This window comes from Aplysia californica, unplaced genomic scaffold, assembly GCF_000002075.1.
Source record: "Aplysia californica isolate F4 #8 unplaced genomic scaffold, AplCal3.0 scaffold00417, whole genome shotgun sequence".
NCBI lineage: Eukaryota > Metazoa > Mollusca > Gastropoda > Aplysiida > Aplysiidae > Aplysia > Aplysia californica.
The window spans coordinates 127,631-141,764 of NW_004797687.1; the positions used below are offsets into that span (position 1 = coordinate 127,631).

The 14,134-nt window shown below is 41.4% G+C and overlaps 2 protein-coding genes across 2 annotated transcripts in view; both read left to right on the top strand.

Annotated features, from left to right (window-relative positions):
• LOC101851063 (lisH domain-containing protein ARMC9) overlaps positions 1-2,804 on the top strand; it is a 38,889-nt gene extending 36,085 nt beyond the window's left edge. Inside the window, exons 19-20 of the mRNA XM_005104380.3 lie at positions 790-889; positions 2,785-2,804. Coding sequence (XP_005104437.1) covers positions 790-889; positions 2,785-2,804 — 120 coding nt within the window. The remainder of the gene's footprint in view (positions 1-789; positions 890-2,784) is intronic.
• Positions 2,805-11,594: 8,790 nt separating this feature from the next.
• LOC106012572 lies at positions 11,595-13,463 on the top strand. Its single transcript, XM_013085911.2, has 2 exons — positions 11,595-11,718; positions 12,899-13,463. The coding sequence occupies exons 1-2, from the start codon at positions 11,664-11,666 to the stop codon at positions 13,156-13,158; spliced, it is 315 nt and encodes a 104-aa protein (XP_012941365.1). The 5' UTR covers positions 11,595-11,663; the 3' UTR covers positions 13,159-13,463.
• Positions 13,464-14,134: the final 671 nt, after the last annotated feature.

Genomic DNA, 14,134 nt, shown 5'->3' on the forward strand with positions numbered 1-14,134 from the left:
GTACTTCTGGCTGTAGCCCTCGGTAACCCCAGCAATCCTGTGGCTTGTATGCCAGCTAGGACTACAGCTGCCATTTATGCTTTCTAAGAAAAAGGGTACTCATCTGTTAGATTTTGGACTGATTTTAGTCTCAACGTACATTTTCTTATCAAATGAATGAAGAATGTCTTTGAAAAAGTTTGGAGAGCAAGGAGTAGAATACAGAAAGTTAGACAGGTCTGTTGAAAATCTTTCTTCAAAACAAGTGTTTTTGTTGTTAGCCTTATAGGGGAAATGTCATTAGAGGAGTATACCTGGTGGTCATCAAGTAAGTGTGAGGGACATGTGGGAAGTACTTGTGCAGTGCTGTCAGTGATCAAGTGCTTTTTTCCTGCATGAAATGATTGTCATCTGGCTTCTTCTTACTCAAGCGAATAAATTCATCTTCCGTAATGAAACTTTTAGTATAATTTCTATTTCTTTACTTGCTCCTCTGTTGTTTCTGTCTGTGTTACTTTTTCCGGCTAATACAGCACCTGGACATGGATGGCTGGTGCCTCTATAAATAAATCATTGATGGTCTGGTATTACTTTTTCCCTAGCACAAAATAATCATCTTTGTGGTGACATGCTTCTCTTTACTCAGAGCAAAGAGTGTCTGCTTCCATAAACTCAAGTAGAAAAGTTGTAAAAACTGTCAAAGTTGCTCTTTACAATGTTCTTTGCTCTGTCTTGAAACTGAGACATATGAATGAATGTAATGTAGGTTATTTTATGATGCTTGCATTCACCCTTCCTTGACTATTAAAGGGCATGGAGGAAATCCTAAGATGCTTCCTTAAAGATGACCAGCCTGATATGAACCGACAGATTGAGTTTATCATCAAACAGCTCAACTCAAGTAAGATTTGTATGACTGGAGGGAAAAATGTTTTGTTTCCCAAAAAAGATGGGGGGGGGGGGGGGGGGGGGGGGGGGGGGGGGGGCAAAAATGGTTAAATTGAATTGGTATGAATAGAACAAACAAATTGGCCACCACTCGGCAAATGAGCAAGACTTCTGTTGGAAGTTTATATTGATGTCCATTGTTGCCTAGTGAATGAGTAAAGTGTGAAGTAAAAGTTGGATTCATATAAATCAGTTTCATGTTCATTTCACTACTTGTCAGGTTTAGACAAATTTTTAAGCTTGGTGCTTCAGATCAGTGAATCCGTCCTCAATTCTGTTGTACAGAATAATGTGCATTTGTAGTCTTAAATGTTAAGATTGTTTTGAAAATTTATACAAGATGAGTTGTATAATTTGGGGATTTTGTTGTTGTAAAGTTCAGTCTTCTTAGTCTGAGCAGATGGTTGTGAACTGATGCATGTACTGCTCAGATCCCTCGTAAGTACAATGTTTTACAGTAGGTACTGCATGTTTCTGCTGTTTCTCAACAAGAAGTTTTGTTGTTATTCGGTGATGGAATTTAAGAAATTTTTTTAATTTGTATTTTTTTTTAGTGATTTCATTTTATACTCGGTCTGGAAGTTTTATCAATAGCCTACGTCAGCTGGGGAATAAGTCAATTTTAGAATTGAGCCCATTCAAATTATGTCCTTCATATTTTTCTTTCTGCTCTGTATCGAACCGACAGATTAAGCAACTCATTTACATGTGGAATCATGCATGCATTTGCCCACCGAAGTGACATGTACAGCATGGATGTCGACATTCATGAGTCAGTGTTAAGGGCTAATTTTTAAAGTTTTTAATAAAAATTTTCTTGGGCAGCTCAGTCAGAAGAACTGCATAACTTTTGTATGCAGGAAGTGGGTTATGTGTGTTGAAAATATTTCCGAAAGAATGTTCTGATTACAAACGTTTTGATATTATCAGTAGGCCTGCTTTTTTCTGTATGTGGGACTGAGATTGATGGATTTTTTTCAACATGTTATGTCTGCTGAATTGTTTTTTGCTCTTTTGACATGTTATATACACTGTGTGGAGAGAGAAGGAGTTGTTAAATCTCCATTGAGTTGTGTAGGTGTGCATGCATATATATATATACGTGTAATTTTTGCATGTGTGCTTGCAATGTGTGTGTGAGGAAAGGGGTTGTAAAACTTCTATTCTGTTGTGATTGTTTGTGTGTGTATGTGTGTGTATGCTTGCATGCATAAATGTTCACATGTGGTTCAGCTTATTTTAATGTTTCTGTGCATATATTTATATATGCTGTATTAGTGTCTGTGAGAGAGAAATAGTTCCGGTCATAGAAAAAAACATCCATGCTTCCATGTGTGAGAGAGATAAATTAACGAATCGACAAAGATGGAGTTAGACATTTACATGTAAAAGAACCATGTTTATGCCTACCATACGCTTCACTAACTTATTTTTCACCCAGTTACATTATCATTTATAAATGCTACATCTGAAGGAAAATTTGTCCTATCTCTGGAATCTGGTCAGTTTTATCCCTCCAGTCTTACCTCTTGTAAATATAGTAACATTATGATACATTGAACCCATATTATATCACTTCATTATCATTCCTGTAATACTTCCTGGCCACCTCATGCAGAAGACCTGTGTTCAATTCCCAAATTGGGAGAATTTTTATAGAATATCTCGGTCTTTCTGCTGGGACGGTGTGCCCCTCTCAGATTAGGTTGGCCCTCGATAGGCAGAATAGAATCTCACCTCCTAAATGATCTATATTGTGTCAATGAGGTTGTGAAAATATAAACATTTAAAGATTATAATTTGGCACAGCTCAGGTGATGCATTTCTTTCTGATATGCACAAACTGTATGTTTCCAGGTGCAGCACAGTCTAAGTGATGCTACACTACCCAAATCATCATCATTTCCTTTGAGTTCAACATAAAAATTTTGAGGACAAACCTCCACAACTTTTCCATATCAATAATTGATGTTAAATTCAGAGGTCTGTCTTTAAATAGCTTTACTGTGTTGCATGGGGCATTAAAACTTTATAATTTTGCACATTTTTTTTTCACAAACCCCCCATGTTGTGAAATGAAATGGGGTTGACGTAGTCATTGATATTTGAGGGAAAACGAGAGAGAAGAAAAATATAGCCCTGAAATGAAGCCCATTGTTAAATCCATATAATGCGTCCGATAATTTCATCATTATATTTTATCATGTTCATGTTGTAACATCCACAGCTGTCTATTAAACCAGTCACTTGTTGAGATTGTTGCCGTCCTTCATTCTATTTGTTGTGTCAGCTGTTGTTGTTCTGAGTGGTCAGACCAGCATATGTGGTGTAGTGGTTAGGCACTTCGCTATCGCATGCTGGGGACCTGGAGACCCGAGTTTGATTCCTTAGTGTGGAGAAATTTTTACAGAGTATGGTCTTTCTGCTTGGTTTTTGTACCCCTCTCAGCTCAGTTTGGTCCCGACAGGCAGGGTCAAAAGCATATCTCCGAAATGATCTAGATTGTGTCAATGGGAGCGAAAAAGCACCTACATTGTACATGTAAAGTGTACCCCAAAAAAATCTGCGGAGAGACAATTGCAATCTTTTTTTAATCATATGCCTTCACAAGAGTCTTGAAAATCGGATTTGTCTTAATCGGAAAGATCACAGAAAAGGGAATAGAGGCAGACGAAATTATCTTTAGTTTTAAAATCTTGGTCAACTGTTAAAATTAATAGTTAGGACACTGCAACATTTCTGGGGATGACTGAAAATAGTAGTGAGTGGAGAGCCATGATCGTAGGTCCAGCGCTCGAGAGAGAGGGGGAGAGAGAGAGAGAGAGAGACACACACACACACACACACACACACACACACACACACACACACACACACACACACAGTGTGAGCAAGAAACGCCGAGACAGAGAAAAGGAGGCGGTACTGACGGAACAGAGTAATGTTTATGGATGTGGAAGATTTGAGAATCTCGAATTGCAGTTAGTGGAAGGTCGAAGCAGTCTAGTCATGTTGATTTCGTCTGCTTGGGCCATTTTAAATGTATGTGTTAAGATCAGTTAAGATCATTTAGAGTTAGAGGGCAGCTTCTGGTCCTGCCTGTCAGTGCCAACCGGGCTGAGAGGGATACAACGTTGCAGCAGAAAGACCGAGATAATCGATAAAAATGTTCTCCCCACTCGGGAATCGAACTCGGGTCTCCTGCGTGCAACAGTAAAACGCCTTACCGCTATACCACAGACGCCTGCGAGCCAAATTCAGAATTGGAAACCTCACCCATTAATGACAAAGAAACCCCAGTCAGAAATAAAATTACTTTAAAAACAACACATGGGTGCCTGAAAGAAGAAACACTCAGTGGGATGGGTGCCTGAAAGAAGAAACACTCAGTGGGCCTACTCACCTGGAAAATCAGTCACAATCTTGTCTCGTCGTGATCCTGTATTACCTGTATTACCTGTCCTGGGCAACAACGTCATTGCACACCGGACTGGTCCATAAGTGCTCAGTTCCCCCCAGCACCAAAGCCCGCAAGGTATCCATACTGATTGTTTCGGTGGCTGTCTGATTATGGCGACGTCTTTCCTTTCCCGATAATCATTGCTTTCTTTCTTCTCCCCCTCTATCCCCATTTCCCGCATCGTAATGATTGCGTGGTGTTCTGCTGTCTCCTTGTCTTCTTCATCCCGCAATTTTTTCTCCAGGGTCTTCAACACTTTTCCTTTGTCAAATTTCACCTCACCATCAACCACGGCACTGCCTGCCAGCCTATCAGCCTCCTCATTTCTTTTCACTACAGAGTGCCCAGGACAGAATATCCACGTGATGGCTCTAAGTGATGAGTGTTGTATTGGGTTCATCCATTCACTCCGAAGAAGCCCTTTCTCAACCCTTCGCAAGATGCTCTGGGAGTCCGTGACAATGATGAGATGAGTTGTTCTTGGTCTTGTATTATGAAGCCATCCAAGCGCTCTTGTTACAGCCTCAATCTCCATTTCCATGCTTGAAGCTGTTCTTTCTATGGCCCCTGACATGCCATGAACCTTTTTGTTCCCACTGTACATCACAAAACCCCATCCACTTCTCTCACCCCTCCTGACTGATCCATCCGTATAGATCACTGGGTCCTCTGATTTGTAATGCTCCTCAATTAACTGTCGTATATCATTGTCGTTAATGACAGCAGCACATTCCCGTCTTTCACGACCCATAGTGATGTGAACGTTGGCCAGGCTTCTGCAATCGGGGCTCAGTTCAAACCACTCCTTTCCACAGCATATTTCATCGATGCCACAAACTTTCCTCAATGAGTCTTCAGCTTCTACCATCCATGAGCTGCCCCGTTTGATCCTGTTTCCTTTGATGCTGCCCAGGTTGTCATGCAAAAGGTGCCTCGGGTCTCCCAAAACATTCAAGTACAGCTTTGCCTGTGCCACCTTATGCCTCACTCTGATGCTGGCCAGGCCAAGGATGTATCTCATACAGAAAACATGAGTGTCCTTTGTGCAACCTAGAACGGCCCTCATAACTGCATTCTGTACTCTCTTCAACCTGTCTATCTGAGTCTTGGACAGGGAGAGGATGCCCAGCCCATAGTCTATGACTGACAGAACCACCAGCTGCATTAGGAGAAAAAGAAGTCTCTGTTGAATTTCCGCTGAAGCCAAGGTCTTCACTACATTGATGCCCTTCTGAGCCCTGACAGCAACATTGTCAATATGTCCTCGGAACGAAAGTGTCCCGTCCAGAGGGATTCCCAGGTACTTCAGCTCATGCTGTCTGTCTATGAGAAAGTGGTCAAACACAATTGGAGGCATAGGATCTTTCACAATACGGTCGTTGAGTGAGCACCAGATGGCCTGTGCTTTGTCTGGATTGATGACCGCCTTGTATTCCTCGCACCAATCTGCGACCTTGTTCAGCCTGTCCTGTAGCATCCGTCCAACCGCTAGCCCATCGCGACCTTGTCCGTAGACCATCACATCATCTGCAAATGTGAGGATTCTTTCTGCTCCACTTACACCGATCCTGGCAATTTTGGATGTATATATGTTGAACAGAACCGGTGATAATGCTGATCCTTGTGGCAGTCCTGAGGCAATCACTACTGGGTCTGACATCCACCGCCCACTTCTCAGCACCACCTTCCTCTCAAGCAGGGCTTCGGAGATCCATTGTATCAACCAGGGGTCAACATCCATTTCCATCAGGAGATCCATGAGCTTGCCGTAATCAACTCGGTTGTAAGCATCCTCTAGGTCTATAGCAGCCACTGCTGTCTCCTCCTTTCTCTGGAACCTTCAAATACATCACAGGCTAACACAGCCGTGTTTGTGCAGGTGTCTTTCCCTGGTCTGTAGTTTCCAAGGCCGTCTGGAAGGAGCTTTTTCTTCTCTAGGTAAATTGCCGGCCTCTTGGCCACAATCTTTTCCAGGATCTTTCCATACGTGTTCTGCTTGGTGATGATTCTGTATCCCTTGATGTTGGAGTGGTCTTTGCCTGGTTTAGGAAGAGGCATGAGGTAGCTGTGTAGCCACTCCTCTGGGATCTTGCCTTTGGCCAGACTCTCGTTGAAGTCCTCCACTCTGCCCTGTAGATCTTTTTCATCTGCATCCTTAAAATGGCTGTATCTCACCCCATCAGGCCCTGCTGCACTATCCTTCGTTCCACTTATGACACGTTTCACTTCCTGTATTGTGACACCCTCTCCATACTGCACCTCTGGCACAGCAGTCTTCATAATTGCCCTGGTGTTAGCACGCTCCTCCATGTTGCCTTGGTGAGTCTGCTTGATGTACCTCTCAAGGAAAGCCCGGCCTTTTGCTTCATCTGTCTCCAGTAGCCTATCGTTCTCATCTTTAACAGACAGAGAGACAGCGTCATTCCTTAATCCCTTCATTTTTCTGTCGTACTCAAGCACTGTGAATAGAAGACTGAGGAGAGCCAGCAATTACACCAGATAACTAGATACGACTTGTTGTGGTTATACTGAGAGGGATCGGGTCGGGCCAGGTCGGGTCGATCGCCCCACTCGTCGCCTGAAAACGAACGCATTTCTTTTTTTAGGGGACGAGTTTGGTGCGATCGGCGTGTGCCTCGATAGCCGCTTTGAGCCCTCAATTTGGCTAGCAGTTCGACCCGACCCGATCCCCCAGTGGCTCGACGTGGCACGCAGAGGACCAGAATTCGATTCCTATTCTGTGTGAGGATAATATAATGTATCGAGTACTTAGTCTTTCTATTTGAAGTTGTATCTCCCTCATCCCGGGTTGGCCCTGACAAGCAGGGTCCAAGCCTACCTCCTAAATGACTTAAACAGAATAGACGGGGGTGCAAACGCCTTACTGCGTTGGGTAGAAGACTAAGGGCCTTGACAGGACGATATGTAAAAATCGCAGCAGTAGTTTCTGCGCAATCTAGTGATACACTGTAGACAATGGGTGCGGTCACACGAGCGGCATGCGTTTTTTTTTCAGTCCTGGCGTAGCAGACGTTTACTTACTTGTTTACTTGTGTGAAGGACAGACATCACTGCACAAGGGGCATGCTCTGTCCCCTGAAGAAGTACATCTCGAAGTGTGCAGATGCTGACGGTTCCTAGCAATGGTTGATTCCATAGCCTTCTCCTCCCACTAAGTCTTGAACTTCTGCAGGCGCCCCATCCAATTCCAAGCTCACGAAGTTGCTCAAGATGATGGTATTCCGACTCGTCTTGTTCTTTTTCTTGTTCTTCCCTGACTGAACGTACAATTTCAGGTTTGTCAGGGCACAGCTTCCCTTCTAGTTTTGCTTTCCCAGCGAGCTCATCAGCCCGCTCATTGCCCTTGACTCCAGCATGGCCGGGGTGAAGATCCACGTGATCTTTTTCAGTGTTGTCTTCTTCAGGAGCTCTGTCCATTCAGCTCCAAGGTTCCCACTCTCTATCTTCCTCAGAGTGCTCTGAGAGTCTGTGACAAAGACCACATGAGCTTGTCGAGTTGTTGTGACCATTTGAGAGCCTGAGTGATTGCCTCTATCTCCATTCTCATGCTAGATGTTGTCATATCGTATGCTCTCTGCTGTTCCTGCACCAACCTGCCACTCACTCTTGCTGAGAAGCCCCATCCAGATTTTCCCCCTCGTTTAACAGATCCATCCGTGTATACAACCACATCTCCGTGCCGTGAGTTTTCTTCAACCAGTTGTCATATCTCAGCATCTGTCGCCCCCTGCGGCCACTCTCTACATTCTCTGTTCAGCGTAATCACTACCTTCCCAAAATCTCCCTGCTGTCTCTTATTTATCTTTATCCATTCTTCACCCCGCATTATATCTTCCAGTGGGCAGACTTCCTTGATAGTGTTTTCAGCCTCAGCCATCCAAGAAGCTCCTCGTTTTAGGCGATTTCCCTTGATTGCTCCTACGTGTGTCGCCCAAATTCCGCTACGCCGCGACACACCAGCCTTTTGGTGAAGCGCACAGTTCAAGGGACGCGGACACACGAGATGGATTTACTACCGGCGCATTCCTACAATAGTTGTGTTTTTCTCGTTTCTCATTCAACACGACAACATTCCCATTGCAGCCATGTCCTCTTATCACGAAAGAGAGCATTTGATTTTGGAAATAAAGAACAGAAACATCATTTAGGACTACACTAGTGAGGAAAATAGAAACAAAATTTAATAGAAATTATGCTGGGATAGATGTATGCCTAGAACTCAGACCAGAATGCTATGATGCAAGTGATGCATTGAAGAAACAGACACGTAAGCAACTTTTCCATTTTATTTGACTTCTATCCTGACATGTTCTTGAAGTTTTTCATATAAGGTGTAAAACTGTCCTCTTAGTAATCTGTGAGAAACAATGGGATGAACCCAAAATCTTCTGTGTCCCTTTCTTTTTTTACAGATTCTTCTCATCACCATGACCAACGCCACCCTAACTCTCCGATCGTCCATGTTGAACTGAGCGGTAGCGTTAAACGTCGCCCCGTGTGGCTGCCACACAAAAGCAAGCGACACCTGCGCGATAATGTAGCTCGTCTGTCAAGGCCCAGAGAAGGCTGGTGTCTGTGATGTGCCGGTTAAAGTCTTCGTTGTTAATTGAAAGCAAAGGACGTGAAGTTTGATTTACTACAAGTAGCAGTGGAGCATTTTTTTCTTCTTAATTAAATGTATCCGTCTGCCTTTTTTACTTTTTTTTTTCATGAAGTGTTTTACGGCGCTCGCAACTGCAAAGGTCATATGAGCGCGCGGGACACATTAAACATTTTCAATTGGAAATTTTGAATTTTGCCTGGGTGGCGACCGAAGCCTACTCTTATCAGTTTTGGACCACCAAGAGATCTTTGACGTGCGCAACTTGCACACGGAACCTCCGAGATTTTTCACCCTTGTCCGAAAAAGCTTAGTGTAGATCTTTCCTACCATAAGATCAGGGGTGTGGCTGAAAAACAGCAGTAAGAAAGAGCCAAGGAGTAGCAGTAGAAAGGCTGCAGATTGAGTCAGGAGCCCAGAGGAGGAAGGGGCAAAAGAGGTGAAAGGGTGGGGGGCAGAAAGTGGAGATGAAAGCAGACGACAGAGAACATTGTTAGAGATTAGAAAAAGAGGTGAAAGGAGACCCTTTGGGAGGAGAAAAATTTCCGTCGCTATCCGGATTCGAACCCGGGACCTATTGAATGAGAGGCGAACACCTTAACCTCTAGGCCACGAGAGCCCTTCCGTCTGTCTGCTGGGATATTAAATGTAGTCGAAGCAGCCCGCCTCCAGATTATATTTTGCGCTTCATTAACAAGAATGATGAGGGTCAAAATGTAATATACCAAAAAATTGTTGGTCTGGCCTCTAAGGCATACTACTGAGAGGGAGGTGTTCAATGGGAAAAGAACGGGTGTTATCACAAATTGGAAAACGTCAGGGTATCAATGTTAAGAGCTTGTTCACTCATAGTTTCATTCTGTTAAACTGCTGGATTACTAATTTCTTGACTTCGCTTTCTACTAATACGAATTATAAACACAAGTCAAACAGAAAAGAAATTATGAGTCTACCAGCTTTTAAAGCTGATATCCTCATGATTTCCACTTTGTCATAACACGCGTTTTTTCCTTTAAACCCATCAAATGTAACACTGCGGATGACTTCTTTCTATGTAGGCCTTCTGACAGTGTCAGTTGGCATACACGTATAATTCAATTTTTTTTTAATTGGTGGGGGGTGGGGGATGGGGGGTTTAAACAACACCACCGATCTCCCATACGAAGTGTACATTTATAGCGTTGGTATCAGAATACATTTCTGAATCATGAACTGAAGAGGAAACTCACTTGAATTAAATACATGTATACCACAGCTCAGTCTTTTGCTAGCGCTGTTGTCTATCAGCTCTCTCTCTACACCACTTACTTTGGTATCATCATCATCATCATCATCATCATCATCATCATCATCATCATCATCATCATCAGCTTGCTGCTATCGAAAGCTGAGGCTTTTTTCTGAGCTAATTGAACGAGTGTCAATAAAATTCAATTAACTGCGTGCTTTTGTTTAAGAATTGTGTTGTTGTTTTTTAAAATTAAATGATTTCAGCGATAGTTCTAAGGCCTTTCACTTTTCTCCAAATACCCAGACAATTAGAAACTATCAGTAAAGAGGCGGGGCGGGGGGGAGGTGGGGTAGTCCGTCTGTTTTTACTAATTTTTAGTCTGTTGAAATATTATAGGTGACCAGGAACGACCTCACGTTTACCACAAATACTTAAAATAGACCCACTATACTATTAAGGCTGCAAACTAAATCTCCCACTGTTCCCAGTTTCTTGACAGTGAGCTTATATTTCATAAGACGAAGAAATAAAGCGAGTTTCCAGTATGTATTCAACACGATTTCATCACTGCATTGAAAAGACGGTATTAGTATTACATTCCATTTGAAAACAAACTTAACTCACTGATTCAATACACTGAACAACGACGTCATTGTTTGTCCGATCTCCACACAGAACACGGGTGACACAGACGCTAGACAACATTGATTGTTAACCAGCCCACCCTTCATTCTAGTGTACCATTGCTGCGATTCTGTCGCCAAATCTTTCTATTTTGACATATTATATTATACGCAATAAACGAATTGACAAGAGAAAGAGCCAGGCGTGGGGGGAAAGTAAGTCGGCTACAAAACTAAACATGGCATCCATGAACCTGGAAGATTGTGGTGTTTGAGTGGCTTCCTACATACAAAGAGGGAGTTGAGCCCCATGGAGGAGACATATTGGATTATTAATTATACTATTTCCCAGACGTTCATGATTTCTCGTCCCGTACTGGAATTAAACAGAGCTTAAGAATCGAAATTCTGCTTCGCTACAAAATTTCTTTTTCAATAAATCAGTTCCCTCATTAGTATTCATAACCTCACAGCTGTCTGAATAAATGCATGTCCTCGTACATAATTTATGTAGTCCGATGGCTTTAAACACCTATATCGGGCCAACATTATTCTAAACAATAAATAGATAGGGCATATTCGGAGTCAAGCAATAAATGTCTAGTTTAACTGTATAATTGTCCCGATGATTGAGGTATCAATGTAAATAGAAAAAAAAATTGTCATCTATATAAGCACCTGGATATAATCATTGTTACTTAGGATTTTAACGCTACATTGTGCGTAGGACAGGCTGAAGCATCTCGCTGTTACCCAGACAACAGAAAGCTTTCATTGACATCATCCCTCGGCTCTCCAATCATGAAGAGCCTTCTCTCGTTCGTTTTCCTTCTGGTCCTGCTGGGTGTAAGTGAAGGTGAGTGAACTTAATTAACATTGTTAGTCGTTTCTGTCTAGGAAAACGTCTTCTTCTTCTTCTTCTTCTTCTTCTTCTTCTTCTTCTTCTTTTTCTTCTTCTTCCTCTTCTTCTTCTTCTTCTTTTTCTTCTTCTTCTTCTTTTTCTTCTTCTTCTTCTTCTTCTCCTCCTCCTCCTCCTCCTCCTCCTCCTCCTCCTCCTCCTCCTCCTCCTCCTCCTCCTCCTCCTCCTCCTCCTCCTCCTCCTCCTCCTCCTCATCCTCCTCCTTCTTCTTCTCCTTCTTCTTCTTCTTCTTTTTTTTTCTTCTTCTTCTTCTTCTTCTTCTTCTTCTTCTTCTTCTTCTTCTTCTTCTTCTTCTTCTTCTTCTTCTTCTTCTTCTTCTTCTTCTTCTTCTTCTTCTTTCTCTCTCTCTCTCTCTCTCTCTCTCTCTCTCTCTCTCTCTCTCTCTCTCTCTCTCTCTCTCTCTCTCTCTCTCTCTCTCTCTCTCTCTCTTTCTTTCTCTGATATTTCTATTAACCAGTCCCGTTTTTCTTTGCACTGAAAGATCTTATTTATTCAGTTGATGTGGCTCTACCTTACTCAAACAATCAAAATATTATTTTGTGAATATTGATGATGATAATAATAGTAATAAATCTAATAATAATGAAAACAATAATAATATAAGAAATAAATAAATAATACTTGTAATAATAAAAAATACTTAATAATAATAATGAAAATAATAATAATAATAATTATTATAATTAATAATAATAGTAGTAGTAGTAGTAGTAGTAGTAGTAGTAATAGTAACAACAACAACAACAACAACAGCAGCAACAATAATAATGATAATGATTATTATTATTATCATTATTATTATTATTATTATTATTATTATTATTAATAGTAGTAGTAGTAATAGTAACAACAACAACAACAACAACAACAACAACAACAACAACAACAACAACAATAATAATAATAATAATAATAATAATAATAATAATAATAATAATTAATAATAGTAGTAGTAGTAGTAGTAGTAGTAGTAGTAGTAGTAGTAGTAGTAGTAGTAGTAGTAGTAGTAGTAGTAGTAGTAGTAGTAACAACAACAACAACAACAACAACAATAATAATAATAATCATCATAATCATATTCAAAATCATAATCATAATAATGATAATATACCGGCAGGAAAAAGAAAGAGATGCATCACAGCCTGTGAGGGTTTGGACGACGGACAGTACCAGCTGTGTGACACGTGCAGCCGGTTTGCCATATGCTCAAATGAAGTGAGGTACGAAATGCCCTGCCCCCCAGGCCTTGCGTGGGACGATAAAGAGAAGAAATGCGTTGAGAGCTCCACCACATGTGAAGGCCTCGACCTGGCAGGACCTCCAAAGGACAACCGTCAACGAAGTCGCAACCGTAAAAATAAAGCTTCTAGGGTTTGAAAAACAAGTTTTGTTTTCAAAGTGGGGGATTTTCAGCTTCTCAAAAAGAATATCCCATTATCGTTTTATTGACTGGAAATTTCAAACAAGAAATAGCTTACCAATGTTTGTTTTTTTTTAATGTTTTTTTTTTTTAGCTGCTGTTATCACTTTGGTATTTTTTTAATTTTTTTTTTTCGATATTGTATAAAAAATGTTTCGAAGCTCGGGATTTGCCCCAAAGATGAAGAGTATGAAATATACTCAAAAGTATAGTGTACTTACTACAGTCAGCAGCAATAAAGAACAAAGTATTTCCCCCTGAAGAGCATGTTGATTTTTACTTTTATTTCGACGTAATTTCAAATGTGCAAATGCGTGAAATGTGAAGAAACTTTCAAGGTACATTTTGAATAGTCGACATGGACTTGACCTGGTAACGGGAAACAACAAGAGAGTTACTGACAACGAGTATCATGCAAGAGTCGTCTCCCTTGTACTTCTGTACTTCTGGCCTCTTCCCGTGCACTGGGCCACGAGGAGAGGAGGAGGAGGTGGTAGTGGAGGATGAGGAGGAAGAGGAAGAGGAGGAGAAGGTATCGGAGGGTGTGCAATTAACGCACTAGCGTAAACTTGTTAAGATCATAGAGCCTTGAACGTCGTTGAAGTTTACTCCATACTATAAAAAAAAACATAACACATTTTATAAAGAGACGCAAACGAAATCATCTGATAATATTGTTCACAATCAAGGCGTCTGCCTGCATATGGAATGTCTCTGATATAGGTCTACACAAGGAAATAAGCTCTAATAAGCACAGAAAGTTGATTAGTCCCTATTTTGATTACTGTTATAAAGGTGTCCTCTGGCTTATGTTCATGGAATAATTATATAACTGATGTTTTTGCGAATCCCAAACATGAGGTACGAATTAAATGTCTTGCCTTCCTGGCCTTGTTTGTGTGGGACGATAGCAAGAAGAAACTGTTTCAGATA